This window comes from Falco biarmicus, chromosome 5 (genome assembly GCF_023638135.1).
Source record: "Falco biarmicus isolate bFalBia1 chromosome 5, bFalBia1.pri, whole genome shotgun sequence".
NCBI classification, from domain to species: domain Eukaryota; kingdom Metazoa; phylum Chordata; class Aves; order Falconiformes; family Falconidae; genus Falco; species Falco biarmicus.
This window is the reverse complement of record NC_079292.1, coordinates 85,654,866-85,682,639: the sequence shown is the minus strand read 5'-3', so window position 1 is coordinate 85,682,639 and position 27,774 is coordinate 85,654,866. Positions and strand designations below refer to the sequence as shown.

General features: G+C 39.2%; 1 protein-coding gene across 3 annotated transcripts; it reads left to right on the top strand.

Moving 5' to 3' along the window:
• Positions 1 to 253: 253 nt before the first annotated feature.
• On the top strand, positions 254 to 26,768 carry ATG3 (autophagy related 3). Of its 3 annotated transcripts, XR_008822407.1 has the most exons (13): positions 254 to 410; positions 4,092 to 4,133; positions 7,423 to 7,472; positions 8,707 to 8,777; positions 10,531 to 10,638; positions 12,614 to 12,663; positions 14,623 to 14,704; positions 15,226 to 15,260; positions 16,017 to 16,172; positions 16,844 to 16,971; positions 17,439 to 17,508; positions 24,775 to 24,843; positions 26,487 to 26,538. XR_008822407.1 is itself a non-coding variant. In XM_056342155.1 (12 exons), the coding sequence occupies exons 1-12, from the start codon at positions 339 to 341 to the stop codon at positions 26,566 to 26,568; spliced, it is 945 nt and encodes a 314-aa protein (XP_056198130.1). In that variant the 5' UTR covers positions 254 to 338; the 3' UTR covers positions 26,569 to 26,768. The 3 variants fall into 3 exon arrangements, 2 of the variants coding, with proteins under 2 accessions (XP_056198130.1, XP_056198131.1); XM_056342155.1 differs by lacking the exon at positions 17,439 to 17,508 and having other exon boundaries at positions 26,487 to 26,768; XM_056342156.1 differs by lacking the exons at positions 14,623 to 14,704; positions 15,226 to 15,260; positions 17,439 to 17,508 and having other exon boundaries at positions 26,487 to 26,768.
• The last annotated feature ends 1,006 nt before the right edge of the window (positions 26,769 to 27,774 follow it).

Genomic DNA, 27,774 nt, shown 5'->3' with positions numbered 1-27,774 from the left:
GGCGCGCATGCGGACGAAGAGCCCCCCCAGCACCTTCCCGCCTCGTCGCGCGCACGCGCCCCGGGGCGTTAGGGCCGCCGCTGGCCCGGGCCCGCCCCCGCGCAGGCGCATCGCCGCCGTCACCGGTGCGCGACATGGGGTGGGCGGAGACGGAAAAAGCCCAGGGAAGGGCGGGGGGGGCGCTGTCATGTGACCCGCTGGGGAGGGGAGGGGAGGGGAGGGGAGGGGAGGGGGGCGGTGCTGTGCTGTGCTGTGCTGCCGGGGCGGCCGCCGCCGCGGAGATCGTTATCCGAGGGGCGGGGGAGGCGGCTGTCCTCTTGGTGGGGCCTGCCGGCAGCATGCAGAACGTCATCAACACGGTGAAGGGGAAGGCCCTGGAGGTGGCCGAGTACCTCACCCCCGTGCTCAAGGTGCCTGGCGGGGGGCGGCGTGAAGTGAGGGGAGGCGCGCGCCCCCTGAGGCGCTGGAGTTGTTAAGGGCGGGGGGGGCGACAGGGACGGGGAGGACGCGCCCGCTCTTGCGGAGGGGCGGCCGCGAAGCACTGAGCCGCCGGCGTCGCGGGTAACGTTGAAGCGGCCCCGGCGTCCCGTTCCCCACCCCCCGCCGGGTGTCGCCCGCAGTGCGGCCGCTGGCTTGTTGTGGCTGCTCCCGCCTGCGCCGGCATTGCCCTGCCGCACCGGTGGGCTGTGAGGGGCGCCCGGCCTCCCCGGGGCTCGCTCCGCCTCGCCGGAAGGCGGCCGGTGGCGGAGGCTTAGTTCCTCGTCTGGGCCCTAGGAGCTCCCGTTGCGGCGGCTTTACGCAGCCGGCGGGGGGTCTCCGGGAGTGCGGCGCTTACTCCCGGCCCCGGGGGAGGCTGTGGCGGCGGAGCCATCGGCCCTCGTCCTGCGCCGGGCGTGCGGGGTGGAGGGAGGGTGACTCGGAGCTCACCGCCCAGCGGAGGTGGGAGCACTCACCTGGGACGTGCAGGCCTTCGGACACCAGGTGTTGCTGGTCCTGCTGCTCCAGGAATAACTTATTTGTTGCTGTTTTCTGTTAAAGGGGCTAAACTTTAACTGGTTGTGTGACCAGGAATGGAAATCCAAAGGTGCTCGTGTACTGATAGGCTTAAGCCTGGTTTCAGGAATGCGTTGCAATGGTTATTTTGGGTAAGAGTGCAACTTCTTCAGCTGACATAAGACCCAGGGCCTGAGAAACTGAAAAGTCCTTGACTTAGTATAAACATTACTTAACAACGACTAAAAACATCAGTGTGTTATCAGCATCGTTCTCATACTAAATCCAAATCACAACATTGTACCAGTAACTGAAAATTAACTCCATCCCATCTGAAACCAGGACGATATCCACCCCTTATTCCATACCATTTATGTCAGGCTACGCTTTCCAACACACCATCACTTTCCCAGTCTTTTGATAGAAACGTACGGTTATTATTCCCTTAGGCTATGGACTATCTCTCTAAAAGTCCCATTGAGTTCGTTTAGTCCAATGTTGGGCTCCGTAACAGTCTGTCAAGGCAGGAAAGATGGTGCTAGGTGTTGCCTTGTATGTTGAAACCAGTTCTGATTCTATCACTGCTGCACTTGGTCTGGTTTCATCAGAGTTCATTCTTCGTTAATGTGGCAATTGGGAGGAAGTCAGGTTCAGGTTTGCAAATCCGGAATGGCAGACGGGCACTGCGTGCATACAGAAGTGACAATGTACAGTGTTGTATAGCAATTAGCATCACACAATTTGATTTATTGACTGTTTTCACCCAAAATCGATTCCCCTTGAGGGGATAATTTTCATTATGTGAGCAGGTCTAAAATTATGTAGCATAGCTTATTTCTGTATCGGTGTTACTATATTAATACAAGCCTCTGCGTTAAAGTAATTGCGAATAGTAGAAATGGGCTGTTTAGTTCTTGAGAGTGAATTGTAATAGCCTCCTTGTAAAGGTGGACAGCACATCTGTTATGATTCCTGTTGTTGCTTATTTAGGTGGAAACAAATCTTAAGTGTTTTCCTGCAGTTGTTAGACTACATCCCATCTTACGCCTCCTATTTACAAATGCTTTTTTATGTAAAACCCACCTTTGTGTGTGAATGCTTAACTTGTCAGCAGTTCTTTCACTACTGATTTTCACATTTTTCCATGTTTTTGAAAAAATACTTCTACTGTAATTGTTTATAACAGTAGCCTCTCTGCCTGTGGTTTTATGGTGTGACTTTCTATATACCTTGTACTCTGCAGCTTTAGATCTTTGGGCAGAAGACAGGGATACTTAATTATTAATTGAACTTGTCCCTCTGTGGTATATAGTACGCCCTTACCTGGATAGTGACCTTTCTAGAGTTGCCCACCAATGTGACATATATGGGATGCAGTGAAGCTGTGGGGTGGAAAGGTGAAGTGACCTGTTTACCATAGTACAGTTGCTGTTGCACAGCTGGTGTAATAGTGGAGGAATTCTTGTGCCCAGGTGTTCTACTGGGAGAAGGCAGAGTAGAACTTCCACAAATGGGAGGTGGTAATATTATGTGTATGTGTTCCCTTTAAAGGGATTGAAATAAATTCTCCAATTTGGTAACTTAGGAAAGAAACTAGACCTGTGTCTCGCTGATTTACCTACTACAGAATATACAGAGATGAAAAAGTGCATTATTTACCCTCAGGGAACAGAGAGTGGATATTTTGTATGTTTTTCTTTGTGTAATTCCAGAAACACAAGTTTCTTCATGTTGCCTACAGCTTGTAGTTAATTTTGCAGTTAAATAGTAAGTTGTCTCCACTGTAGTGTTGCATAGTGTGTTATTGAGAATTCTCAGTTTTACAGCAATTCAAATTGCAAAATTAGGGTTGTTTGAGTTTCTTTAGTTTCTGTTAAATAGCGTATAGTGATGTTATGGTATTTATACAACTGCTGGTTTGCTTTTCTTGATCTTGTTCTTAAATGTCATCTTTAGAAATGAGGGAGAAAGGAAGTAATCAGTATGAAACAGGTGTGCTTATTTCCTTGTACATAGCACGAGTGATAGCATACACCAGGGCAAAGCATCAATAACCAAGTCAAGCAGTGGCTGGTTTTCTTTAATGGTTTCTTAATGGTTGAATAAGGTGAAGTTGTAGCTAAAAGTGAGGTACTTTACAGTTCCTGCTTTTAGTCTTGATAGAAAAAAAATCATGAGTTCTTTAGGGAAAGAAGTTATTCAGTAATTGATGATGCATAAACTTGAAAAGTCAGCTATGCCATGGTTGAAATTTTATCCTTTTTCAAAAGCCCTTCTTAGGTAGCTCTAATGCTGAGGAACAGTAGGTTTCCTTGGTGCTTGAGATTTTTCTGAAATGAAAAACCAAACAGAAACAGAAGTCTGAAACACAATACACTTATTCTGTATTTAAATATGCTAAAAGATATTGTATCCTTAAACTTCATAACTGTTGTCTTTAATGCAGAAGTACTTAATCTCTCCGTGCAGAAATAAGTCATGTTGCTGCTTGCCATCAATTCTGTCGTCCATTAAAAAACATGACAATATAAGACAATCAGAACTGTTTCCATGGGATGCATAATAAAAGCACAGAAATTACTATATAAAAAAAAGCTAAAACTAAAGACTTTCTACATAACTTTTCCTACCACAGACAAAAGTCAGTTTGGTCATTCATTTCATGGCCTTTCTTAACTGCAAAGCATCATACCGATGCATTGCAGTGCTGTTCAGTGCCTAAACTAGTCCCAAAGTCCTGACTGTGAGAAACACTAATTCCAATTTGTCTCTTACTGGCAAATGTAATATTCAGTGCCAGGGATCTTTTCTTCATTACTGATATAATTGACTAGAAAAAAAATAATAAAATACTTTGTGATCTTTTTTCATCATATCCCACATTCTGCTACAAGTAATTTTGCTGAGCCTTGCATTATAGGTTATGGAAGTAAGCTGCCTCTCAGCCCTGCTAGTGGTTGCCTCCAAGCAGATTCACAGATCACTGTGGACAGAGCTAGTTTCAAGTCAAAACCAGAGCAGATGTTTGTCTTACCAGTAAAGTGGGGTACTTTGATTTGTCAGCAGTTGTCAAAATTTCTAAACTTTCTTTATTGCAGGAGTCCAAGTTTAAAGAAACTGGAGTAATTACACCAGAAGAAGTAAGTATTTAGAAACGTTGAAATATATTTTGAAAGTAATGATAAAATTTACTCAAAATGACTGTGTTAATCTCAAGCAGTTCATGTCTTTGCCAGCTAATTATTGCTTCTTGGCACAGTTTCCACAAAGTGGAAGTTCTAAATGGCCTTTTTACTCTATAGATGAAGTAGATAAACAGAATTCCTCTTGAGATGATACTTGACATCTGAATGTGGGATGCTTTTTTCCTGTATTATGCTGTGAGAAGCTTGTGAGGAAGCTCGTGCTGGGTCAATAGCTCTGTTTTGTGTCTTGGAAGTTCAGGACTAGAACAGGAATATATCAATTTCAGAAGTCTCTTCCATAACCAACTCAAAGGGGAACTTGTATCTTGGGAATAGTCTTTGCTTACTTCTCTTTTGGTCCCTTCCAAGGCTCTGGCTAAATTATTACATGTGCTTGTCCACACCACATATCTAGTAATTATTATTTTTTCCCTCCTCTTCTCTATAGGCTGCTTCAGGCTGGTTGTATTTTGGATTGCAGCCAAGCAGTTGTAGTTTTTTAAGGAGTCTGATGGGAAGAGAAATAAACAGATGTTTTTTCTAGAATAGTAAAAACACTGATTGTGCAGTGCTGTTTTGACTTCCCTGTTCTGCTTTTTCTCTTATTAAAGTGCTGCTGTTCTGAAAATACATTGTCTTTACAGAGGTATGAGAAAACAATATTAAGACTGTTAGGTAGAATGAAAGAAAAATGAGACTGAATGCACAAATGTGAAGATGAGATGGAAAAAGATGGAACAAATGATGACTGATGCAGGTAGATAAGGTGGACAGAAGCACTTTTTCCTAACGTTGGTACCTAGCATTTTTTTGTTATGTTGCATGGCAAGCAAGAACTCGTGCTTTCTATGATCCAGAAGAGTAGTGCCTAGAAAAACAGGCTTAGCAACGTGTGTTCTGCTGTTCTGATAACCATACAGATGTGTGTGTGTATAGAAATGCTTATATATTATATAATATGTTTGTAATTATATTGTATATAAAACACGTATAACAGTGAAAGTCTAGACAAATGTTCTACTAATGCTTAATCCCTTCTTGACCTATGGGAGAAAATTTTGCAGTAGTACTGGAAGAAAAGGTACTTTCTGTTGAACATGGCAAGAACCACAGTATGTTGTGTTAAAGTCTGCACCATTTAAACACTGTTAAGAATGTGAATGGCCTGTGTTCTCTGTATAAAGTTAGATGCTGATAGGATGAAGAAATTGGATCCTTCAAAGCAGTAGTCAAGGGAAACACTTAGAAAAGTGTTTCCTAACTTAGAAAAGTTAGAAAAACAGCAAGATTTGTTTTTTGTTAAGTTTAGGTGAGACTGGAATGTGGATCTGCTGATTGTCCCTTTGACAGTCTTTCCTCTTTCCTGATGATTTTCATCTTTATAGAGTAATGATTGCTAAAGAAGAGTTGAAAGTCATCGATAATGATTTTAGGATGTTATCTTCGAATGAGTTTGGATTTCTAGGGTAATGAATCTCAATTCAACTGTATTTTAGTCTGAGACGCTGACTGTTTTACAGACATTGTGGGGCTCCTGTGGCGTGCCTACGAAGATGAATCAATTAGCAATAAGGCTAAAGATGACTCATTAATCAAACTCAACACCTACTCCCTCTTTTCATATATGTGTACTTGATTTAATTGCAACAAATTCTCACCTGTCATGAGTTCTTAATAGTTAATACCTCAGAAAGATAACAACGGGTTTAATTTTATGTATATAAAGCATAGGCGTAATATATTGAAAATAATTCTTCCCAGAAATAGAAGTTGTTCTCTTGCCACTTCTGCAATATTGATTCAGGTGTGAGATAGCATTAGTGCTTGTGAAACAGAAAATGAAACCAGCTAGATAATTTTGCTACCTAGGTGGAAGAAAATGCAAATAAAATTTCAAGTATTGTTTTACATTTTTGCATCTGTTAGACCTACAAAGTAAACACAAAGATTTTTTTCATCTTTAATAATATATTTTAGCAGTGGTGCCACAGTGTTCCAGTTCCTTGAACAGAAAACTTTAAATAATTCTGGAGTTTCATGTGTTATTTATTATTACATAAAGGCTAATGAGTTTTAAAATTTCCATACGTATTGGAAGGGATTACTGTTTTCCTTAAAGTGAAGACTTCACTTTTGCTAGAGACTTCTGTTGGAAAACGGGTGAAAGCAAGCACTTTGCAGAGATTAAACCTGTTAATCCATGTGCAGTGCATGTTGTGGAGTTTTCCACTACGCTGATACGCCTCGCTTTGGAGGACATGGTGAGAAAATGGCTGACACGCTGCAAGCCTGTTGTGTCACATTACAGGAGCTTTTGGTCAGCTTGGGGGTATGTTGTTATAAACTGGCATTTTAAGGCAAGAAAACAGCTGTAGCAATTGATGTGCACCTCATTTACAAAAGTAACTGGTGCAAAGACCACACAGATCACTTCTCTTAAGTGCAGGCTTGCCTTCCTCAATTTATGTGGACAAAAAATAAGCTCAGTGGGTTAGACTTTGCTGGGTGGAGTTTTGAGTTTGTACACAAGTCTAGCATGCGTTTTCCAATATCACTTTGAAATAGTGATGTAATTTTATAAAAGCCTTTATCTCTCATACTTAGAACAAGTACAGTGAAGATTTTTTAAAGCTATTTCTTCAGAACAAAGTTATACATAGGGTTTTTAAATGTACTAAGTACATGGTTATCCATATTAAGTTAACATCAGTGGTGAACTATTATAGTACTGGTTATCACTTAAAAGGTATACTGTTTATTCCTCTGTTGCAGTTCTCTCTCCGATTCAATGAATTGGTGTCAGTCACACTTTTCTTCTTGCTGCAAGATTGTTTTGAACACTGAAAGAGAATGACATATTTTTTTACATTAAGATCTTCATTGACTTTCTTAAACTTTGAAGATGGCAAATAAAAAGAGTTTCTTCATCACAAAGTAAACAATGTTACTGGGTCTAGAAACTTTTTTGCTTGTTACAAGACTGATAGTAACACCACAGCTTTTTAAACTTTTATCTGAATTGGCTGTTGTGCTTAGTATGCATTTCCTTCAGGTGAAGTTGATTTAGTCTTTGGGTTTTCATGGTTAGCTGAGAAATGGAGTTAAAGCATCAGTCATATAAACAGTTGTTAGTTACATAGTTAATCTCTCAAAGGGATGTGCAACTGAAATACTAATATTGATAAAAAATGGAAATTATTTCCTTATACCATATTTAACTGTAGGTTTTTTCCTGTCTTAACAGTTTGTTGCCGCTGGAGATCACTTAGTTCACCACTGTCCTACTTGGCAATGGTAAGTAAAAACAAAAGAACTGTAGAAAGCTAGCATCCCTAGCTATGCTTTTATGTGTTTCTGTTGGATGCAGCTGTACAGTTGTCGTGTTCAGAATAATCCATGGACTCTTCCAGTAGAACTTCTGCTGTTTTTCTGATGAAGCTATCTTTAAGTCAGGCAGGACTTATATATTACTCTGTGTAGCAGTAGTTGAGATGAGAATTTGTTTGGGGATTTTTTGTTTGTTCATTTTCCTAGGGTTTTAAAGGAAATAAGCTGGTGCATACTGTGAATGCTTTCATTGCTTACCTGCAGTAGCAGCATGTGTACCTACACTTGCCTTGGTGACTGATGATTGAAAAAGCAAAGGCCAAAGGCTGTGTGCAGCTGGAATTGATAGGAAGTAGTTGTAATTGGTGTATTTTAGACAAGCATTTGTTAAGTACGTTCAAGTTAGCCCACATCAGATCACTTTGTGCAGTGCTGGCCCTTGGAAATCCCTTATCTTTCATGTACAATAAGGATGCAAATAAGGTGCTTCCTCATGTTTTACTGGTGTCTTGCATTATAAAACTAATCAGTGCCTAGATGGGCATTGCCTGTGCAGCTGGTGTCATCAAGGTTCTTGGCTCTATACTGGGCCATGAATTGCTGAAGGAGGAGTTATTATGCTTGAATCATTGTTTCTTGCCCTTTTACTGTCTCCTTCAGAGAAAACATGTTGAGTCTGGTCTATGTGCCAGCAGTTTGGAACAGGCTATTTAGAATGTTACTCTCTTTTCAAACCAAAAACTGCTGAAGGTGAAAGCAAATGCTTGAGTAATGTGAGTCAAAGATTACTTGAGTTCTAGTGACTATGGGCAGGTTTTATATCTATAGAGGTCTATTTCTTGCTTTTTCTGAAGTTGTTTTCTTCAGACATTTGGGACTATGTTGTTGCTGATCCTACAAAGTTTCATATAGACTAGATTTTTCTGTCAACCCATCTTTGCTTGGCCATTTCAAAGTGAAAGTAGTTTTTGAAGCAGGGAATAGTTTTGACCCCAGACTCCATGGTTTAGGGATGACCCACCTTTCTGACCCCATACCTATATCGAAGTCTTTGTATAGGGAGGAGTAAAGTCATAGCGAATGGATTCTGAGAACAGGTCAAGTATATAAAATGTTCCTGATATACACTGAAAATAGAAGGTTTCTTTTGTTTGCAGATCATCAAATTCTCAACCCTTTATTGGTTCTCTTCATTTTACAGGGCTTCAGGAGAAGAACTAAAAGTCAAGGCTTATCTGCCAACAGACAAACAGTTTTTGGTAACTAAAAATGGTAAGGCTGAAGTTTAAATACGTGTTCTTAGTGTTGATAGCATGGTTGGCTGTGCTGCTAACTCTACTGATTGTCTGTAGTGACAGGGGAAATAAATATCTTGTACTTTGGTTGCTTTGGCTTTGCAATATTAAAAAAGTTTTTCATGCATATCTAAAATCTTTTCCTTAGACCAGTTGTTAGCAGGGCTTTATACTCATAATACAGTTTGCCTTGATGAAGTAGAAATGAAGTTTAAACATTATAAACCTCCTTGTCTGTCTTGCCTTTCTCCTGTCCTTCAACTCATATTCAGTGTCAAAAAGGAAAATATATTTATTTTGCTCTTTCTTTTGGAAAACCTAGGCTATTGAAGTGTTTCAGAAATGTCTTGCAAGGTGACACTGATACTTCTAGTTCAGATATGTAATTAATGTTACTATCCCTGTCAATAACAATAATATGAAATAAATTTTTAAATAAAATTTTGATCAGCTTTATGGTTGTGTATATATAATACTTGTGGTGACTACCTTTTTAATGGATGAGAAGGCTAACATCTTGACACAACCATGGAGAAATAATTTTCTGAAAAGATCTTGTATCAAAATGTGTCAAAGATAATGCCATCGGATGAAGCTTTAGTACTAAGAACAGCCTGGGGAGATTTTTAGCTGCAGTGGGTTGTACTTTATACTTGGATTTAACTTGCTGGCTGTTGGAGTCATGCAGTGCACTATCATGTGAAAATGCTTACAGTAGTGTTGGACAGACTTTCCTAAGATGGTCCTGATGGCTGGATGGCCAAGTGTTCTATGTTGTTTCTCTTGTCCCCCTACTTCCAGGGTCCCTCAGTGCTCTGATCCTTCTAGATCACGTTTCAAAATAATGTGTTTTCTGCTGATAGTCATGCATTGGCACTACCGCCTGAGTAAAAAGTTGTGGGCTACAGGTGAGGCCAGGAAGCATCCTACAAACCTCATTGTGGAAGTCTTTGGAGAACGTCACTTTCACACCACTCTCCTCCCTTTGTGAAAGGTCTAAGAGCAATTTAAAAATTCTGCACTTCATGCAGCAGGTTTTCTTTCCTCCACGCTAGTAGAAAAGGAGCATTTTTTACATAATCATTGTTTACAATGTTGGAAAATGTTTGTTTTGTCTTAATCAGATCTGCATTCTTTCTTTGACTATTTTCTGAAAACTTTGTATAAATCTTTGCTTGAACGGCTCTGTAATGCACATGACTGAAATAATTCTGAATAGGATATTAATTCTAACCTGTTCTGAACCTCTAGATGTTAATTTATAATTCAAAATACCTAATATATCGCATAAATGGCTGATGCAAACTTTTAGCAGAATTCTAAAGACAAATCAGTTCAGTAAACAGATGCTAATCCAGGCAAAGTTGGACTTAAACTAAAAGTTGTTGAGCAATGTGAAGAAAACTGATAGGTTGTCTCCAGTTGTTAGCAAATGAGAAGTTAATTCTTTTCTAATCCTTAAGAGTTTGGATGAGCGTGCTTTAATGGATAATGGAAGAATGAGTTTTTAAGGCCACTGCGAGTAGTGTACTGTATATGAAATAAACAGTCTGGTACATCACATCAATGTTTTTTTTTAAGTTCATGCCTTTGCACTTGTCAGCTTTAGGATTCCTTAAATAAGGAAGTGAGACTACCACGTTTCAGAAGGTCTTGTAGGATAATTTCTTGCTCCAGTCTGGTTTTGTATAGGAATGACTGCATTCATTTTGTTTTGCAATTTTTTGCAGTGCCGTGCTACAAAAGGTGTAAGCAGATGGAGTACTCAGATGAGCAGGAAGCAATTATAGAAGAAGATGATGGTGATGGGGGATGGGTAGACACTTTTCACAATGCAGGTATTCAAAGTCTTGCTTCAGTCTTTGCATTTGGTAATCTGAAAGATTTTCGGTTTCCACTCTTAGAAGGTAAAATCTTTCTTGTATATGGCTGTGTACTGGTATCTGATATGAAAGAAATAGGTTATGTTGCCAGTTAACCACTTGATTGGTGCATAACTGCTCAGATGTTTCACTGTATGGCTGTATATGCCTGAAACAAGCTACTTTTTAGAGGTGTTGACAATAAATTATTTCAGTATTCTTGTATTGAAGTTCTAGGAAGCTATTTCAAAAATGAGCTGTGTAGTGGCTCATTCCTTAGTAGGGAGATCCTGTGAAGAGAATGCGGGTTTACATTATTTGTTTGAAGATTATGCAAAATTCTGGGTTTTTTAGTAGATTGCTTATGAAGCAGGTTGAGATCTTTCTCTTAGTGATGACCTCAGCTGACTTCTATTTTAGTATTTCCCATTCTGTTGGATTGTTAGATTGAGCTAAAAGTGTGGGAATCATTAGAAAATAGCTATTACCTTAGAATCTGAGATCACTGGGGGAAGCAGAAAGGCACAACAAAGAAAGAAAATACTGTTAAATGCAGAGGTGAGTGTGGGTGATGATTCTTTTTTACCCTAAGTCCTCAGATGAGCTTGTGTTTATAAAGAAGTCTAAAAATTGCTGCTAACATGAATCTGTCTCTAGCTTTTCTAGCACAACCTCTTATACATCTTTTTGTTCTTTTCAAAAAAATAATTTTATTAGTTCTAGTCTGTTTCTGGATGTTCTATCATGAATTGATATAATTCTGTCTTTCAATCATGTTTTCTCCAACATTTTCAAACCTAGAAGGTACTCCGTGCAGTTTTTACTTCCTGTGCAGTAAGTTTTTTGCTGTAATGTGGAAGAAGTTGCCTAAATAGTTCAGCCAAGCTGGGGAGAAAAAGGGTGGGAAAAGATGCCTTTGGTTTCTTTAGATGTACGTTTTTCATCACTGACAATTCTTCAGTGTATCAGAGTTCATAATCGAACACCACACACCAAAGAAATAATTTGACATAGCTTTGTCTTAATCCCTGAATTAAGGTTAAGGATGCATTCTCCCTCCCTGCTGTGGACAGGTTCCTCTGCCAAGTTTTTCTTTTTAGGGTTGACTAGTTTGGGCTGTGGTAGCACAACTGCAACGCTGACTAGACCTTAGCCAGCTCCCCAAACACTGTCAAAGGAGATTAAAAACCCATCTGTTTCCCCCCCATCTGTATAGATGTCCTTTATAACACCACTTTTTCTGGTAGGAAAAAATGTATGTAAATGATCACAGCCACTAGAAGTGCGTTGTTTTCAAGCAGCATTCAACTGGCATTCCTTTTCTTTGAATAGTTATTTCAGATGAGCAGTTACTTGATTCCAGGTTCATTCTCCATAATAATCTAACTTCTTTTCAGCTGAACTGTGTCAAAGCAGGATCTTGTCGTGTATCGGAAAGAGTACTGGGTGAGAGCTGCAGTAAAACTAGAAAGCTAACAGGGATGGTTTTTACCCCCACTTTCTCTCAACTAAAAGCATTGAGTGTTCTGCTATATTATGTTTTGTCATGAACACCTTGCTTTCAAGATGCTCAGAAATATTCATAAATGCATGCCTTGCCTATGAAGTGGGGTTCCATTATTGTGATGTGAATGCCTATCCTGAACTCACTTTTATGCAAAAATTCCTGAAAATAAAAATCCAAATTACTTTGTGGTGTTCCATCAACAAAATTTGAATGACGTGCAAGAGCTGTGCTGTTGTTCCATGTTACTAGTATGATTTATTTATGGATGTCCAGCACCAAGCATGCTACCAATAGCAAATAAACAGTTCTTCAAATATCAAAATTATTGTGAGATGTAACTTGGAAAGGTCACATGCTGCTTTCTGAAATCTTTGCAACCTCTTTCTGTACTATTCTGTAACAAAGAAAATCTTTTTAAATGCAAACTTCTTGTTTGATTGACAGGTATAGTGGGTGCAACAGAAGCAGTTAAGGAGATCACACTAGATAATAAGGTATTTGTTCCTGAATTTTCCTTTTGCTTTATTACAGGACCTAAAGGTAGCAGAAGTCCTACCTGCAGTAATCTAGTACTGCCTGTGAAAGATTAAAGTATACTTTACCACTAGGTGTGTTGCATATACACCTCGACCTTCAGAGTCCGCCCCCCCTTATTACTGTGTGTTTACTGAGGCAGTGTTCTCTTCAGAATGTTTTAGCCAGTGTGCTCTTGTGCCAAACTCATACAAACTGAAAATGAAATTCTATTTACAGTGATACTGCACCTTTGTGTCTTAAGAAGCTAATGTTCGGAGATCCAGTGTAAATAAATTTGTATATGGAAAAATAATGTAGGGATGTAAAGTATTTCTTTGTAATCTTTAACTGCTGCAGGCAGGGTTTAAACACATTTGGTCCTGTATGACTGGCTTGTGCCCTCAAGTTTAGAAGTCCTAAAAGTGTATCTGTCTTACAGAGTCATCAGTTTCTGCAGATTTCCAAAAAGTCACTCTGCAGCAGGAGCCAAATCCGAAACTTATGCCTTCAGGAAACAGAACATTTGGAAGTACTTGAACTGGAATCATGTTAGCTAACATGTTTAAGAAATGCAGAGAAAGTCAGAGACACAGAATACTTTTAAAGATGAGTTGGTTGTTAAAGTGGAGTTCTGTCTGTATGCTACAAGAGTTTCTTAAACCATCAAAGCAGAAAGCTTTGGATTCTAAAAATTTTGGGGAAAGAATGGGCTGCCACATGGTACCGCACAGTTGTAAACAGCTCAAAATGCTGTTGATACGACGAACTGTGGAGTACGTGTATTTCAAGTCAGACTGTGCTGAACGTAGTAAAAATACTACTTTTTCACAAGTCAGTACAGGTCAGTAACATAACGGTGAAAGAAACACTCTGAGGAGTACCTAAAGGTGATCACTATTTCTGCAAAACACAATACTTGTAGAATGTTATGTGATTTGTAACTGCTGTTGTGTGTTATGAATTTGATTTCACTTCTAATATATTAGATGTAGAAAAATTTGCTAGTTTTGCAGTACTTCATTTCTTGGACAACAAGTCCAATCTAGAAGGTCAAGTCCTTCTCTGCTAACATTCCGTTTCCCAAAGCACTTCACAAATTAGTTTCTTACTGGTTTTGGTCTTCTTTTTTTTTTTTTTCCTTTTTTTTTCAAATGAGGAAATCAGCCACCTGATGCTTACAATTAGAGCAGTTTCTAATTGTAATCGTTATTTGGTGTATTCCCCTAAAGTTTTCATGAAACCTGTGTAAATTGAGACCTCCCCCTTCTGAATTTCACTGGGGTTGTCTGTTGGCTTCAGATGCTACGCATGGGCCCACAACACCCAAAAGAAAAAATTGGCTGAGGGCTTGTGCCATATTCATTTCTGTTGGACTGTGCTTCCTCAGACAACGATATCAAAATATGATAAACTTTTGGGACTCTCTTGTATTTTAAAAACAATCATGGAACTGGATGATGCTTTCAGTCATACAATTTAGTTTCAGGGAGTCCCGCAAGAAGCAGGGAGCTGGATTCGATTGTCCTTGTGGGTCCCTTCCAACTTGAGATATTCTGTGATTCTATAATAACTGCTGCATAGTTAGCTGTGGCTTAGGACATACAAAATCTTGACCTCCATGTTTAGTCATAGCCTTTCATTTGAGATAGGTGGGCTTTTTGAAGAAAAGCTATAGGCTTAAGTTTAACACCATGTTTATTCTTCTTTGCTTAGGAATTAAATCATTCCAGATTACAAAGTCAAGGGAGAATTTTTACTGTCATACTAGGACTTTGAAACTAATTGAAACAGGTTAATAAGCAAATATTTGAATTCAGTATAGTCCTTCTTAATACTGCAGAAATTACTTTTCTGGTTCACTGTATGTATTGACTGGACCGTTAGGCTGTGTAGATGCAGCAGTCTTTAAAGCAGTGTTTTCAATTTAACTTCTAAAGGATAATATAAAAATACCAGAATGCTCAGCATCTTGTGAAGATGATGATGAGGAAGATGAAGGAGAGGCTGCAGACATGGAAGGTATTTCCTTAAATTGGGTGGGACGTGCTTTATTTCAGGTCTTTAACTAAAGCAGTACACCCTAAGAAAACACTACTCTTTCGTTTCATGGGATGGATGCTGAAAAATTCAGCAGGCACATGTTCTTTATCATCGTTTGTATGGTCTTATTTATGCATGTTTACTCTAACTTTTGTGCCAAAACTTGTGTGAATGTTAGTGACTGGGAAATTAATTTGAGTAGCAGAACAGATCCGAGCAAGTATAAATCAGGGATTTAGCACAGCTTCCTTCCGGCTTTATACCTACGCTTAAACTCAATCTGCCTGCTTAAAACCACTTAAGGATTGCTTACCATGTAGTTACTGGAGTCTTGGTCAAATCTGTATTAAAAACATTTAGTCTGGTTTGGGGATTAGGAAGTCTACTTGAATAAAACGTTTTTAGATACATCTAGATTGTTTTAAAGGAGTTGTTTATGGATGAGGAATATGATGACTAGCTACAAGCTGAACATAGAATTTTATGGGTCTTCTTTTCAGAGTATGAAGAAAGTGGGCTATTGGAGACAGATGATGTGAGTGAAGAGTTCTCTGTCTTGTCTGTTACAATGCTTATCACCAATATGAGCACATGCAAAGTAAAAATAATGGTAACAAATGGATGACATAACAAGCTCATTATAAGCAGTGGGATTACTGAGCCTGGTATCCTATGGATTTGTGTCCTGCCAACCTACTGCAGTAACCTTAGGTCCTCAAAGATTTTGATCACAGTAATTTTCCTAGTTTTTGCTGATCCTTTTTGCTCTGCTTACACACAATGCTGTATTCATAAGAGGTAAAAAATGCAGTGGTTGTTCTTGAGGCTTACATGAGGAGGATGACTGGCTTATAGGTTCAATAGATTATACTGATGCACCAGACTGTCATGAGAGAAAAAGTGATTTGTCTTTTTTTTTTAGATTTTTTGGACAAAGACCTCTTTGTCTAAGGTCTTCATGAACCTGCATAAACTAAGGACTCTGCCTTCTGAATTGTCTGTTGGGTTCAAAAGTTATTGGTGAAAGAAGGGAGGGGGATGTGACAATTTAGTTGCATGCTTCCTTAAGAAGCCAGAGCTTTTTTTGAAAAATAAAACGCCAAAAATAAAACCCAAGCCCACTTGTTGGGAGAGAAACTGATACTCCTAATTTAAAGATATAAACAAAAGCCTATGTTTTTTTAATGCGCACTTAAGAACGTTAAGTTTTACAGCTTTATGTAACTACTTACGATGGGAAAGGAGGGAACCCAAACAAGATACTAATATTGTCATTCTTACCTTGAACCAGGCAACGATTGACACAAGACAGATTGTAGAAGCTAACAAAGCTAAAGTTGATGTTGGAGGGGAAGATGCTATTCTACAGACTAGAACTTATGACCTCTACATCACTTACGACAAATACTACCAAACTCCAAGGCTCTGGTTATTTGGATATGATGAGGTATAGCTATGTTGGTTTTTTTCCCCCACTTCTCTGAAATTAGACTCACCATGTCAAACAGCAAGGCTATTTTGTTGTTTATTTGCAGTAGAAATTTAAAGGAAAAAATGGTGAGAAAACCGTTACAGAGTCAGGGTTGCAGCTAGGACTTAAGGTACTTGCAGGAAATAGGAACAATTTCACTGAAAATGATACTTGGTAACTGAGCACATGTAGAAGGAAGCGAATCATGCTCTGTCATTTCACTTTCTGTTAGCTCTGTAGAGCTAGTAATAACCCCAGTAAACTCAGTCAAGTAAGCAGGTATGTGGTTTTATCATCATCAGAGGGAGAGGATTAGATAAATCACTCTTTCCTTTAACGAATAAATTTCTTGATCTAAAGTTGGTTAGGGCTTACAGCTCAAATACCTAGATGGGAACCTAGATGGTTCTCAAATATATTGACTTTAGCATTCACCTTCAGTATATTACAAACAAAAATTTGTGCAGTACAATTTATACACCATATGGATTTTAACACACTTGGTTCTTTCAGTGTGCCTTCAGAACTGTTGTAAATGAGATGCTTGTAATTTATGGTGTTTCATCTGTTAATGGTATTAAAATCGCTGAGGAGCAAAAAATTCTTTTAGTAATGTTTTTGTTCTCATGTTCCTTTTTCCTATATAGCAACGGCAGCCTTTAACAGTAGAGCATATGTATGAAGATATTAGTCAAGATCACGTCAAGAAAACAGTGACCATTGAAAACCATCCTCATCTTCCTCCACCTCCTATGTGCTCAGTTCATCCATGCAGGTAAGTGTTCCTGGTCTGACTCAGCATGCAGATACAAGGCACTTCACTGGTCTTGTTAAGCATTTAGTTTGGGTTTTCTGGACATATTTCCACACTTGACTGCCGTAACGGTCTGTAAGCTTCTGAGGCAGAATGAAAGGAAGGCATTGGTGATTCTCTGAAGTCATTCCAGTGCTTACTGCCGCAAGTGTATTCTGCAGTTAGAGCTGCCTTAGCTCTAGTTTACTTTTCCTCCACTTTCCTAAGGACTCCAGAAGATGGCAGACTACTAGAACTTTATAAAAGAAACACTTTGAGAGCAGAAAGCACCATTTGAACATGAAATAACTCTTTCCTATTTTGTAATAACTACTCCCTTCTGCTCCTCCAGAAGTCCTTGAAACTTTCCACTGATAAATAGTGGTCCTTTAATTGCCACACTGAAATATTGGGGCGGAAACGATCTCAATCTGTTCTCAAACTTTCAGTTGTTAAGGGGGCCGGCTCGCTGGTGTGGAGCCTCGACATGGAATGTGAGTGCTCAGTGGGCCACTTTCGGTAAGCAGAACTGGCACTGCGGGATGAACCACAGCCACTTGTTGAAAACAAGTACAAAACACACTTGTGGGTTTAAGGGTCTTTTCTGTTGCATTTTCCACGTTGTTCACCCAAGACATAGGGAGTCTGTAGTTTGGCTAGCTGCACAGATATTTTTTCTAAGCCTTTGAAAGGTGCCTTTCATCTTAGATGTAAACCCTAACATCCTTTAGGGTGTCTTAGTGATACAGAGCCAGTATCTTCAACAGTGTAATTCCTCAGCTTCTTGATAGTATGAAGTTCATAAATATGAATTTGGGCTTTTATCTCATTTTAAAAATGGGACATCCTTTGTAGTCTTGCATATGTTTAAAAAAAAAAACAAACCAAAAGTCCACATTGCCCCTTTAAATATTACAATTTCTTTTGACTTAAAGAAACGCTTCTGGGATCTGTGTCACTAGCTGAGGTGTCAGATAATCAGCTTGCTGTTGACTACCGTAAGTTTGTTTTTGCCTATTCAAAACATTCTTCATTTCTGGTTTAGGAATTATTTCATCATAAGATCATAATCTTGGGAAGGGTGAAAGGAAGCTTTGCACAAAGTAGTTTGTGGCAACTTTTGATCTTACTATGAGGATGTATATTCATGGGCTTTGTAAATCTGTCTCTCACACTTCTTCCAGTTCATAGTTCTTTAACCACTGCTTTACAAGGGTCTTTGCTTTCACCAAGCAGTCAGGCTTATATCTAGACAATATTTAGCAGAGAAGCCCACTGTAGAACCAGGAAATAGCGTTTTCCCAAATTTAGCTGTCTTGTAGAAAAGTTTAAAGTGCTAAATTTGATTGTTGGTATTTAAATCCTTGGGTTTAAGTCTACACTAACACAATAGAAATGTCAGTCTCAGTGCTCAACTAGTACAGGAAGCAGAACTTACAACTTAAGAAAAGAATAAAAAATAGAACAGAAAACAGCGTAAGGCCTCTATTAATCTGTGGGACCACTCACATGTCGAATACTGCAGTACAGCTCTGGTCATCTGTTCTGTAGTCCGTGAGATGAAAGATGACTAAAACTGGAAAAGATACAGAGGAGATGGCCAGGATAACTGAGGTTATGAAGCTTTTTCCCATAAGAGATGATTGAATAACCTGGGACCCTTCAGGTCTGGAAAAGGCAGCTGAGGAGGGACTTATGATGTCAGTGACCTTCATTATGAATGCCACAAAAGGTGAAGTAACAGGTGTTCCATTTTTTCTGATAGAAAAACTGGTGACATTGAATGCTACTCACTGCTGGTGTGTCCAAAGCAAGAAAAAGGATTAAACTCTGCACACAGCACCTAATTAAATATTTAAGCAATATGATGTTAAAAAAAAATTGTCAGAGAGTTGTCAAAAGTGAAGTTATTAGAATGCTTCAGAATTAGAAAGTCCTTGGGTTGCATACTGCTGGAAACTAGTTGCACTTTGGAGGAAGCATTACTAGGTGCTTGCTCTGGCCTCTTTCTTAAGCGTGTACTACTATAAGATAATAAACAGGATGAGGCAGACCTTTGGTTTGATCCCATAAGGTATTCTTGTACCTTATATGAACATATCAGTCTTAATAGGTCAACCTGTTAGTGACTTTGACTGCCTTATTTTTTGCTGTCTGCAGGGATTTGGACAAAAAAGTGGATGTACCTTTTTTTGCAACTAGTGTTTTTGAAGGAGTGTCAGGTGGAATTAATGTAGAAAGGCTTAACAGACTGACTAGGAAGATTATTAATAGAAGAAAAGGAGGGGAAAAAGCTTAAAGCCAAGGCTTAATTTAGTGATTAGTATTAGCTCTGTTAATAAATTGTTTGCGAAAAAGCTCCTGTTGATGAATGCAGGCTGGGAGGGCCCTCTCAAGAGAAACAATGATGACCAGATATTTGGGCATGACAGCCTTCGTTGACTAGGTGGTCCTGTGGGTGTGTTGTGGATGGAATCATGCACTTCACTCTGAGAGAAGCAACAATATACTGTATTGATATAACAAATGGTAAATGTGACTGGTTTAACAAGAGTCAGTGGCAAGGTACGCTGGATTATTTACTGCATAGAGGACAATGTCAGCCAAAACTGTGAGGGACACCCTTCTGTCAAGTCATGAGCTTCAGAAAGGACCTCCTTGTGTAATCCAAAAAGTGGGATTGTTCATCCAGTCTGCAAGAGCCAATTGACACACATAGTCAAGGTATTTCTTTATTACAGATTTGTGCAAAGCTGGGGGCTAGATAGTATTCCACAAAACAAGCCCAAAACTCAGAAGAACAAGAATAATATTTATACATTCTAGTTATACATATGTATTTTCCAAACTCTACCTAAAAGATAGTACTAGTAATTAGTTATGCATAGTAGCTTTCTATCGGTCTATATATCTCTCATTTTGGTTTAAAGTTACAGTGTATTTTTAATTTACTGCACATGTCTGAGGGAGGTGGGGAGTGAGTCTTTTAGTCCTGAACTGAGTTCAGTGGTTGTGATCTCCTCTAGCTACAGTCTTGTTATGATGATTTCTTGTCTTTGTAACAATTAACTGGCTCTTGGCCCCTCCTGGAGTAGAATGTTCCCCTTATCAGGCTTGCAGTTGTCCTTCAAGGGCACAGTCACTAATACAGTTACAGATGCATCACTAACCTAACTTCACTAGAAGTGAATCATTTTATGTTGACTACAATGAGATAATGGGGATTGAATGCATAGCTAGACATTGCTTACTTTCTAAACTCCTTCGCAGAGAGGAGTCTAGGTGCAGCTGGATCCATTCCTAGTCCCAGACTTGGACAACGGTTTATGTCTAAAGGATTATATATGCACAATCTATCCTTTACGTCACTTAGTTAAGATTTCAAAGTTTAGCATGCTGTTATTCACTTACTGAGAATCTGTTGCAGCAAGGAATCTCCCAACCTGGAAGAGCAACCCTGAGAGCTGTCCCTACTCAAGGGGAGATCTCGCCTGGCAGGCAGCCCACTGCCCTGCCGGAGAGTTCAATGGGCCCAGGGATGTCCACTTTTTATGAAGTTAGATGATTGTCTTACAGTTATATTTGCATACCAGCAAGACATCTGGGTCACTGTTCCAGACAGCCCGTGGCTACCATGTTGCCATCCATCCCCCAAGCTCCAGAGTAAGTTGGGTGCAGCCATTACAACCCCCACTGGTGGTTATGGCTTAGGCAGGGGTGGCGTGGGGGAGGAGGGGTGGCACACCGCCACAGGGTTTTATACTGGGCTGTGGCTGCAATGTAATCTACTTAATTTTGCAGACACCTTTGCAGAGTAAGAACCAATTTAGTGCTAGTCAGTGAATTTGAATCAAGAGTTTTCATGGGCAACAGCTCTTAACTGAAAAGTCAAGAGTTTATGAAAACAAATTCTGCATGTTTTCACTTCTTCATCTGAAGCCAGTGAATGTGGATTATGTAATCCACATCTACACTTGAAGAAATTGTGGGCATCATGAGACTTGTTCTAATTAGTCTTTTAAGCTTGAAAGAGATGATTGATACTGCAGTGAGACAGATTTGTCAGTAGTCTTAAATGTGGAGAAAACCGTCTGGTCCTCCTTAAAAAGCAGTCTAGTTGACTGGCAACTGCTTAACGACAGGAAGGTTTGAAAAGGTCATCTTGAGACTGTGAGGAAAGAGGCTAACGGCATAAAAATGGATGTTTTAAGTATGTTCTCTTACTCCACAAGGTGAGCTATTCTATTTTCTTGAATTGTTGAGGCTAACAGTTAAGAAGGTCTGGGCTTCTGAGGGGAAAGATAATAGCTAAAAACGTTGGTTTGTTCGTATTTTAGCTAGGCAGTACCAATGTTCAGCTAGCTCTGCTGCTGTTGCTTCCGTACACGTTAGAAAAATTGGGTAACATAAGGTATTTGGATGGTCCTGAACTTAGTTGGCTGTTTCTTGTGATGTGTATATCCTTACGTCATGCGTCAAGAGAAAGGAAAGAAATGGCAGTTGGGTGCCTCTGTCAGCTGCTGGAGATTGCTTCTATTTTTAGTATTTAGTTGAAACTGTTCATCTTGCAGCTGTGCTGTAAGTTGTATCTCTTGTCAGCATTTTTATATTACTGGGAGGAACATAGTCAACTTCCTCATGAGTTGCTGCAAACTGATGTAATTGCAGTTCTCAACATTTTTATGTGCGTGTTATGAAAGAACTATCAAATTAGTTAATGCTAAACACATTTACAGTGAGATCTGAATTACTTGCACTAATTCCAAGGGCTTGTTTTTCTCTATTTCAGAAGAAATGGTGATGGCCTTCTGTACTTTTTTTTCTTCTTATCTACTCTAAGTGTCTGTAGGGAATTGACTAGAGGCAACTACAAGAATCAGGGAATTGTAGGTCTTCAGGTTAACTTGACTATTGCAGATTCTGAACGTTTCTTGTACTGATGACATTTGTGGGGTTTTCCCCACCTGTTTCATTGTGTGTGAGCACTTACAGACACTGAATCATATTCAAAGTTTTTGTTGGTTGGTTGGGTTGTGTTTTTTTTTAAAGTACATTGTTCCAAAAAGTCTTGGACTTTACAGTCTTTCATGGAAGCTTATAGTTGTTGTCTGCTACACTGAAAGTCCTGTGGAAGGCCTTTTATGTCTAGTAACTGCAAGGGGGTGGGGAATGAATAATTTCTGGTGTTGGATTTTTTTTTCCCCATATGTCAGGAAGGCTTTTATGTTTTCCTTTTACTTTCTGATTATATAATACCTCCCTTCCCACTGATAATTCAGACAATGTCAGTATGTCAGCTGAATTCCAATGTGAAGTTAATGACAAATATTTTGACTGACAGCTTGCTTTGGTTAATTGCAAAACAGGAGAGGCGTTCTTCAGTTTGAAAGTGAACATTCCTAATGAGAGCTTAAAGGGTCATCTAAGCAATCTACTTCTTTCAACTTATTTTAAATACCTTAATGGATGGTTTTAACTCTGTATATTTCAATTTATTTTCAATAGGAAAAGCAGTATTTCTGGTTTGGAATGTGAATAACTCATTTATATTACTTGAACCACCTCAAGAGTCAGTTGATATACCAAAAAGTAAATTAGGTGACTTTAGTAGATGTTTTAAATGTCTGATCTGTTCGGTAGCTCAAGTGATCTACAAACAGTTCCTGGAACAAGCATTGGTGAGCATGTAGTGTATTTAGTCATCTGGAGTTAGAGAGTTACTTCTGCAGGACTTTTATTCAGAAGTAAAATTAGAAAAACAAAACAAAACAAAAACAAAAAACCAAACAAACAAAAGAGATTTCTAGATAGCAGGGTATTTTAGATGACATTTCTTCCAGTTATCTTTTTTCTTTCCATTGTTTGGTATACATACTTCATATTAATTCCTCAAAATTTACTTACACATGAAAACTGAGAACAGGAAACAAACTTTTGAAAGTTTATTAAGCACCTGCAAAGCTTTTCATGAGCAACTGTATGACAGTAAGAATGACCGTTACTATGGCCATTGTGTGAATTCCAGATACCTAACTAGTCCTTAGAAAACAGAAAAGAGTAAATGTCACTAAGGTGTATGAAGTTCAGCCAGTATCCTGTTAAAAGACTTCTAGTAGCTGTAGGAGTGACCTGTACTCTGTGCCCGTACAAAAAATAGTCCACCATTATGGATGTGGTCAAAGCTTAAGTTTCAACAGTGGCCAGGTTCCTATATAGAAGCAACAGGCCTTGGCAGCCGATGCGGCATGTGTTCCGCAGGGGCATCGTGAGGATCCAGAATTGGAATCATCTGTGAGGGTTAGCTGATTTGCAAAGACCAACAGCACAGCAAATGACAAATGCTGACCTTTAGTATTTCCCCAGACTTGCGTGTTCCTGTTTACAGTATGTCTTGGTAACTTTGCAACATCTTCCTTCCTTGCCTTTGCGATGGCTGGCAGCATGATTAACTTCGGAGGTAACTACTAAATGCCAGTTACTGGTCAGCTATTTAGATTTGCATAATAGTATCAAAGCATGGTCAGAAAGTCATGCAAACTCTGCTTACCACTCTCCCTTGTTCTCAGTAGCACATAGGTTGTTTCAGGGCAGGTATTTTCAAGTGCTGCTGTTAAATAGCTTGCAGTGTTGTGTAGGTGAACGTCCATTGCCCTGTATGATGTCACTGATTGCCTACAGAATCATGATTTTAAAACAAAGCTAAAGTCTAGATAAAAGTAAGCTGAGTTATACAGATGAGTTTGTGTTAAAAATATATAACTAAAACATCAATTGATCACACTGTAGATATCCACTCTGATTTAGTATGTAGTTCATCCCCTGGTTTATGTGGTACAAGAACTATCCTGAACGCAAGACCATTACTTCTGAATTGTAACTGGTCATCACAAGATTTGAAGTCTTCGTCATTGGAGATACTCAAAACCAGAGCAGACAAGGTCCTGGGCAGTCTGTTCTAATTTACTGCTCAGAGTTGGACTGAAGTTAACCAGTCTCTTCCAGACTTAGTTATTCTGTGATTCTATGTTTTATTCCCACAGTCAGCTCTGTACATAAATGTTTCTGTGGTTCGTAGTAGGTCTGGTATGTCACTGATGACTTAATATCGAAAAACAGTGACCTGAGGATATGTTTGTCCTCCCCTGTAGGGCTTTACAATAACAGAGTCATGAGAGAGAAGAAACTGGCTTAGAAGCTGTTGATCTACCATAGAACCTAAGTTATTGCCAGAAAAAGTTTCCATACCTTAAGTCAGTCCCAGAGCAACAGTTCTGAATTCATGCAGGGATGATTTGGCCTGCCTTTCCTAGGAAACTATGAGTTGTTTTAAGTGTTAGATACCTCTTAAGTCTGCAAATTGAAGAGTGCAGCAGAGGTAGCTAAAAAAGTTGCAGCAGTTTCTGGGCATCTTCTTCAGGGGTCATCTGGGAACTTCTGGTGGCTTGCTGGTGAGGATAACCTTTTGGGGACTTACCTGGTAGCTTCTTTGACATTTAGCAATTAAAAATTGCACTAGTGACAAGCAACATGTATTGACTGTCATTCGGGCACTCAGTCTACGTTGTAGCCGAGAACAGTTTTTGCTTTCCTTGTGAATGTAAGGAGCTGGCAAATAATGTTGCGTTCATCAAGTTAGTATTAAGCCTTCAGTTATTGTTGAGATATTTTTCCTCAATAAACTGATAGTTTCCTCTTATTTCTGAAGAGAACTGTCCAAAACTATTTAATAGACAGGGAGTTACTTCTTGCTTAAAATAGTTCCACTGTTTCTGCTCTATTTTTCAGGCATGCAGAAGTCATGAAGAAAATAATTGAGACTGTTGCAGAAGGTGGTGGAGAACTTGGAGTTCACATGTATCCTTTTTTGTTACTACACGGTATTATTAGAAATGTCTTTCAGTGTAAGAAGCCGTTACCTCAAGGTTCCTGAACTGGAGTGCAGTTGTGTGTGAAGGCAGTAAACAACTGCTTGTGGTGGCACTTACTACAGTTCCAGGATGAGCTCCTTTGTGCAAACAAACTTTGTTAATCAGTTGTTAGGGGCAGAGGAGGGAGGCTGACAAGAGCAACGGGGGGGCGGGGTGGGAGGGAAGCAGGATTGAAGGGACAGGATTTGAGCCCTTGTTTGTAGGGCTGTGAAGGAGGTAACTGTGAGTGTGAAACAGATCCCAGTGCAGGAGAATGAGGCTGGAGGTTCGTAGATTCTCCAGAGTGTAATCCCTCCTTTAGGTACAGCAGTTTCTGTATTAGATTTGAATCTGAGATTAATTTTGAAAGGTATAGAGGTCCCATTATTCTCTACTCTGCATGTGAGCAACTAACAAAAAAAGCAATGAAAGTGACTGAACTTATTCTGAACATCAATATCAAATGCCTCACGATTAGAATTTTCTTTTTGCAAGGTGACTGATCTTAGTTATGCTTTGTAGTAATTGATGGTATGCTTTCTGACTGAAGTAACCTCCATCTTAGAAGCAAGTGCGTCCTTTGAAAATGGTGTTCTTTTGCTGCTGTAAGGCGAGCAAGGGGGGATTACTGAGCAGCTGTAGGCCCTGAATCAGTAAAATTCTCATTCACTGTATGAGTTGGGAATTGCTCAATTTGTACAGCAAGCAACTGAAACCAAACTGGAGAATAACTTTTCTGGCAAGGTAGTTCAAGTCTTCTACTCTTCAATAGTTAGAAGAAGCTTATTTTCAAGATTTTGGTTACTTTTTTTACTATTACTTAACAAATTGAGATTTTTTTTTTAACAGGCATTTTCTTCCCTTATTATGTAGTTTGTGCTTGTCAAGAAATGATCCATGAGACTGACGTGTCAAAATAGTTGGGTTTACTTATATCCAGTACCGATGTAACTTAATTGTCAGTTGAAAACAGTGATTTATTTTAATTTTTCAGTTTGCTGTCTGCCTCAGTCCCAGGTGGACGCTTTAGTTTATAATTGTCCAATATACTCCAGCCTGCAGATTCAGGCCCATTAGCAAAGCTAATCTCTCTACTTCCCTCACCAACAGGAAGGAGCTCTTTCAAAGGATGGTTCAGAACAGGAACCTGTTTCTTCTTCTGAGCCACTGAAACACTGAGGAGGAGCCTGCTTTCCCTGCAGCCACAGGAAGGTAGCTAGGGATTAGCCTTGCTAGGTGCAATTTAACTTGGCATTTGTTAGTAACAAATATTAAGTATGTAAATGGGATTGTAAAGTGAGGCGGGGGGCAGGGCGGGGGAAGCAGAGAGGGAGTTGTAAGATTTATTGAAAAATAAATTCCCTGGTTCCCTGCATGAACTTAAACCAGAACGGTCTGTATGTTTGGGCAAGCATCAGCTGTCATTACCAGAGTTCTGCTGTATTAATTTCCCAGTCTCTCAATTGCATAATTGCTAGATGTTATTTTCCTGTTAGCAAGATATACTATTGAGTGGACCGTTGAATGTGACTTCTGATTAGTTTTACAGGATTTCTAGCTATTCGACATTTTCCTTAACGAAAAACTCAGGTACCTTCTTATTTTCTTGAAATTTGTACAGGCGGTCATTCCAACGATAGAATATGACTATACGAGGCACTTTACAATGTAACTAAAATAAGAGATGTCCTTCTCTAATTATCAAATCTTTTTTTAAATAACCCATCCATGTGACTTATACAACATTATACACAATTTCTGTAATTAACCTTGTATCAAGTTGATGCATTAAAATAAAATGTTCCATTACCAGCCTTTTTAATAAAAATCTTTGTGTGTAATATAAATAAATCACTTTCATTCTGATACAGACACTGCACTAAGAGGTGGGATTTCTTTCTCCATAATTGCTTCGATTTCCTTTCAACAGAAGACTTTTTTTTTTTTCTATATTGGAAGCAATAATCTACTTTTCTAGTAGAAGCCTAATGCTTTTGGCTTCATTATTGATTCCTGAAAATGTCAATTTTTGGCTATTTTTTTCCTCCCATTTAAACTCACTTGAGAGTTATGTGGGTATTTCCCTGCTTATGAATGATTGTTTCCTCTAGCTGGAGGAAGATTTTGAAAGCTGAAAGGAAATAACTGATCATCTTACTAGGGAAGTTTGACTCCATCTTAAACTAAAATAGCTGTAACTAACCAGGTGATTTAGATTTATATTTGAGAAAGCCTAGTGTTTTGATGGAATTTTTTGGGAGACAAAGGAGGAATATTAGTATGTAGTCTGTTCATCTTGTAATGAAGGCAAGAACAGTCTTATATTGACAGAATTAGAGCTTGAGCATAAAGGGAGAAGATTGCTATGCTAGAGCAAGGTTCAATCTTGGCTACTTGTCTGCCTCAACTACACTAGCTGGTAGTCTAATAGCAAGGTTTCCTTTTCGGGGTAAACATACATGGAGTTGTTTATGAATTCAAATATTGTAGGCACATCCAGGCTTTAGCATCCACTTTCTGCCCTGTAGAAACTAAGATTTTTATTAATGAAAATGAGAGGAAAGGACTATCGTATTTGTGTGTGTGTATATACATATAGATATATTTATATTTACTAGGTTCGTTTAACCTCTGTTCAGCTTTCAGGGTAGCATCCTTGTCTCCCAAATGTCCCACTTGCATTCTGCAAGGTAATCTGAAGTTGGATGTCTGCAACTGACTGAATTTTCTGTTGAGTAGGAAGGTTGGTCCCTTTCCTGGCACAACTAGTCTCTGTCTTGGCTGTCCTCAGTACCATGCTTGTACATGACAGCCTGTAGTGAAGTTCTGTGTACTATTCTTAAATTGGCTTTCCTCTTTTGATATCTATCTTCACTTC